The sequence below is a fragment of the Diplotaxodon limnothrissa genome, linkage group LG18 (assembly GCF_057381915.1).
Source record: "Diplotaxodon limnothrissa isolate DT_005_m linkage group LG18, D_limnothrissa_male_GT1.1, whole genome shotgun sequence".
Lineage (NCBI taxonomy): Eukaryota > Metazoa > Chordata > Actinopteri > Cichliformes > Cichlidae > Diplotaxodon > Diplotaxodon limnothrissa.
The window spans coordinates 15,938,914-15,942,083 of record NC_140613.1 but is presented as its reverse complement, the minus strand read 5'-3'; the positions used below and the strand labels follow the sequence as shown (position 1 = coordinate 15,942,083).

The 3,170-nt window shown below is 42.4% G+C and overlaps 1 protein-coding gene across 1 annotated transcript; it reads right to left on the bottom strand.

Annotated features, from left to right (window-relative positions):
• Positions 1–548: 548 nt before the first annotated feature.
• Positions 549–2,923, bottom strand: LOC146613337 (E3 SUMO-protein ligase ZBED1-like). The gene is made up of 3 exons (XM_085377885.1): positions 1,584–2,923; positions 1,155–1,407; positions 549–996 (listed from the first exon to the last, which is right to left on the bottom strand). The coding sequence occupies exons 1-3, from the start codon at positions 2,699–2,701 to the stop codon at positions 580–582; spliced, it is 1,788 nt and encodes a 595-aa protein (XP_085234011.1). The 5' UTR covers positions 2,702–2,923; the 3' UTR covers positions 549–579.
• Between the last annotated feature and the right edge of the window lie 247 nt (positions 2,924–3,170).

The following is a 3,170-nucleotide window of genomic DNA, read 5'->3' as shown; positions in this document are numbered from 1 at the left end:
TGCCATTTAACTTTATTACATATAAATCTTATATTGCCTAAATTGTTCTGCACATGGACTAGTCTATGTAATAAGTAACATGTACTCTTCATTAGTGCTGTCAAGAGATTAAAAAAAATAGAGATTAATTAATTATGATTTTTAATTAATTGATCTAATTAATCTCTTTTTTAATCTCACCTAAAAATAGCTGAGGAAAGCCCTCAACTTATTGTGGCAGACCAAAAGACTGATATAACAAAGAAAGTGACTTTATAAACTCATTTATTGTTTAACAAACGTTAAACAGATGCAACCATTTACATACTGTTGTATTCTTTTGTAAAATAAGTGGAAAAATAAATACAAATAAAATCAAATAAATTACGTGCTGCAAGTTAGCACATCAGAGTTGCTCTTTTCTGAGCAATACAGCACTGAAATTCCTCTGCTTCAGATAATGAAAAATAAAACTGACATTGCAGTGCTGCAAGTTAGCACATCAAAGTATTCTTCCATCACAAAAAAAAGTGCTGAACATCAAGCAATCTATTCTAGTAGGCTACAAATGACACAGCAGCTATGCTGACCACATGTGTCTCATTTCTTCTTCCTCAGCCAGTCGCTAAGACACACCAGCCTGGTAACATTTTCTGGAAGCAAGGCTGCCCTTTTCTTTTGCACTATGTGGCCTGCAAGGCTAAAGAGTCTCTCACAGGGTACAGAGGTAGCTGGGGAGGCCAGGTACTTTTGTGCTAGGACTGACAGCTTTTCATAGACTCCTGAGTGAGCATACCACCACTGCAGGGGACAGTCATCAATACTGATGCTGGGTTCTGCTCTGTAGCGCTGCAGCTCTCCAGACTCAATTCCATCTTCTGAGTCAGAGTCAGACCCCAGAAGGAGTTCGCTCCTCCTCTTCTTCTGAGCTGGTCCATCATCCTCTGTGGAGGGCTGGAGACTATCTGCTCTTCTGGGCTCTGCTGCCTGGAGCATATTCTCCAGAATGGTCCACACCTGAATGAATGAATGAATGAATGATTGTGATTAAAACTAAGTGCTTTTTTTAAAATTTTATTTAATCTTGTAAAGAACTTTGTGTTCCATATAATAAATAAAAGTTTGATTTGATAATGAATTGGACTCATTAGTCCAGCTTAACCTTATTGTCCTACCTGTTCCCTCTTTTCTCTTGGAAGACATTTCAAATCCTTAAACCGTGGATCCAATGCTGTGGCCACCTCGAACCATATCTCGTTGCCATTAGCTCGTCGTGCTGCCAGATCCTTCTGGAAGGCATTCTTGAACTTCACCACGTAGGCAGGATCATCATCAGTAATGTCCATGACACGGTACAGATGGCGAAAAGCAGGCAGCACTACAGAGCAAGAGACGTAGGCCTCACCACCCAGCAGCTCTGTCACATACCTGCAGAGGTGGAGAGGTTTGCTAAATAAACCTAGCTGGATTCATTTAAATCAAAGTGTAACTGATTTCCAATTTAATTGTCCTTAAAAGTTCCTTGTTATGTTCATTAATTTTGATTTTACACATGTAACAGTAGTTTATATAATTAAAATGGGAAGGTGTTTATTTGAACTTACTTGCATGGTTCAAGCAGGAGCTCCAGCCTCTGCAGTTTCGCCCACTCAGCTTCGGTTGGCAAGACCAACCTGTGGTTCTGTTGGTCCAACGTAGCCTGGACAGCCTCTCGGTTACATAGGAGGCGTGAGACCATTGCGAGAGTCGAGTTCCACCTGGTGGGTACATCCTGTATAAGTTGATCGCTCTTCTTTCCGAGTGCTACTTGTTGTTGGTTAAGTTCTGTGGTACTCGCAGGGCTTTGTTTAAAATGACCAACAATCTTGCGGCACTTTGCCAGTACACCGACGAAACCACTGCTATCGAGACATACCGTGATGGTCCTCTGGAGAATGTGAGCATTGCAGGCGATGTGCTCATATGGAAGTGCTCTCATAGCAGCCAGCATGTTTGCTGCGCTGTCTGTGCCAATGGTGGATATCTTGTTTTCAATACCCCAGTCATTTGCTACCTTGAGGAACTGTTCGGCGCATTTATCAGCAAAGTGCCTGGTTTCTGTTCTCATGACGGTCAGTGCAAATGAGTTGAGGTTCCACTCACTATCAATAAAGTGTCCAGTCACCCCAAAATAGCTGTGGTTGCCAGCTGAGGTCCAGTGATCTCCGGTTATAGCAACACAGTTGGGAGAATCCTCCGCCAAAATCTCAAGTTTGTTTTTCTTTTCGCCGTCGTACATTTTGCTGATTTTGGTCGTTACTGTAGTCCTGCACGGCGGCTTGTATGACGGGTCATTGGACGCAATTTGCAACACCTCTGTCAATCCTTCGTCCTCTACTATATTTATCGGCCTACAGTTCATCGCTATCCACTTGGCAATAACATTAGTCAGCCTGTCGGTCGCAGACTTGCTCATACGAGGGGTATTCTCTAGTTTTGTTTGGCGAAAAGCTTTGCTCTGGCTTGCTATATTGCTAACGTCTTCACTGCTAGCTGTTGCTGCACTCGCGGCTGGGTGCTTTGCGTTGAGGTGATAGGCCAAACTTGAGCTGCTTCGGTGGTAAGCAAACTCCTTCTTACACTCTAGGCAGACCACTTTACCTTTGTCAATGGTGCCGTTGGGGCGTTTATGAAATACAAATTTCCCGTTCATTGGGCCAACAACTCTCAGATGCGCCTCCATATCCACACTGTAAGCTAATCACCACTTCTCACCTTGACCTCACGACGTGACTCCACCCCCAACAAGTCAAGCACAAGGAGCCCAGCACATAAAAACGGATTTTATAACATAGCAACTCTCATACAAAATCAATGACGTCAAGAGATTAAAAATTAGATTAACGAGATTAAAAAACATAACGCGCTAAATAGCATTGTAATTAATTAATCGCAATTAACGCGATAATTTGACACCCCTAATTTATATGACACCAAATAGCAATAGTTCCCTCAAGGTGCTTTATATTGTAGCATATAAATACATGAGATTCACAGAAATTCACCCTAAAATTATACAGAGAAAACCCCAAACATTTAGACGACCCCCTGTGAACAAGCACTTGGCAACAGTGAGAAGGAGAAACTCACTTTTGACAGGAAGAAACTGCAGGAAGAAACAGGCCGGGGTGATGGGAGGGGAACAAAGACAC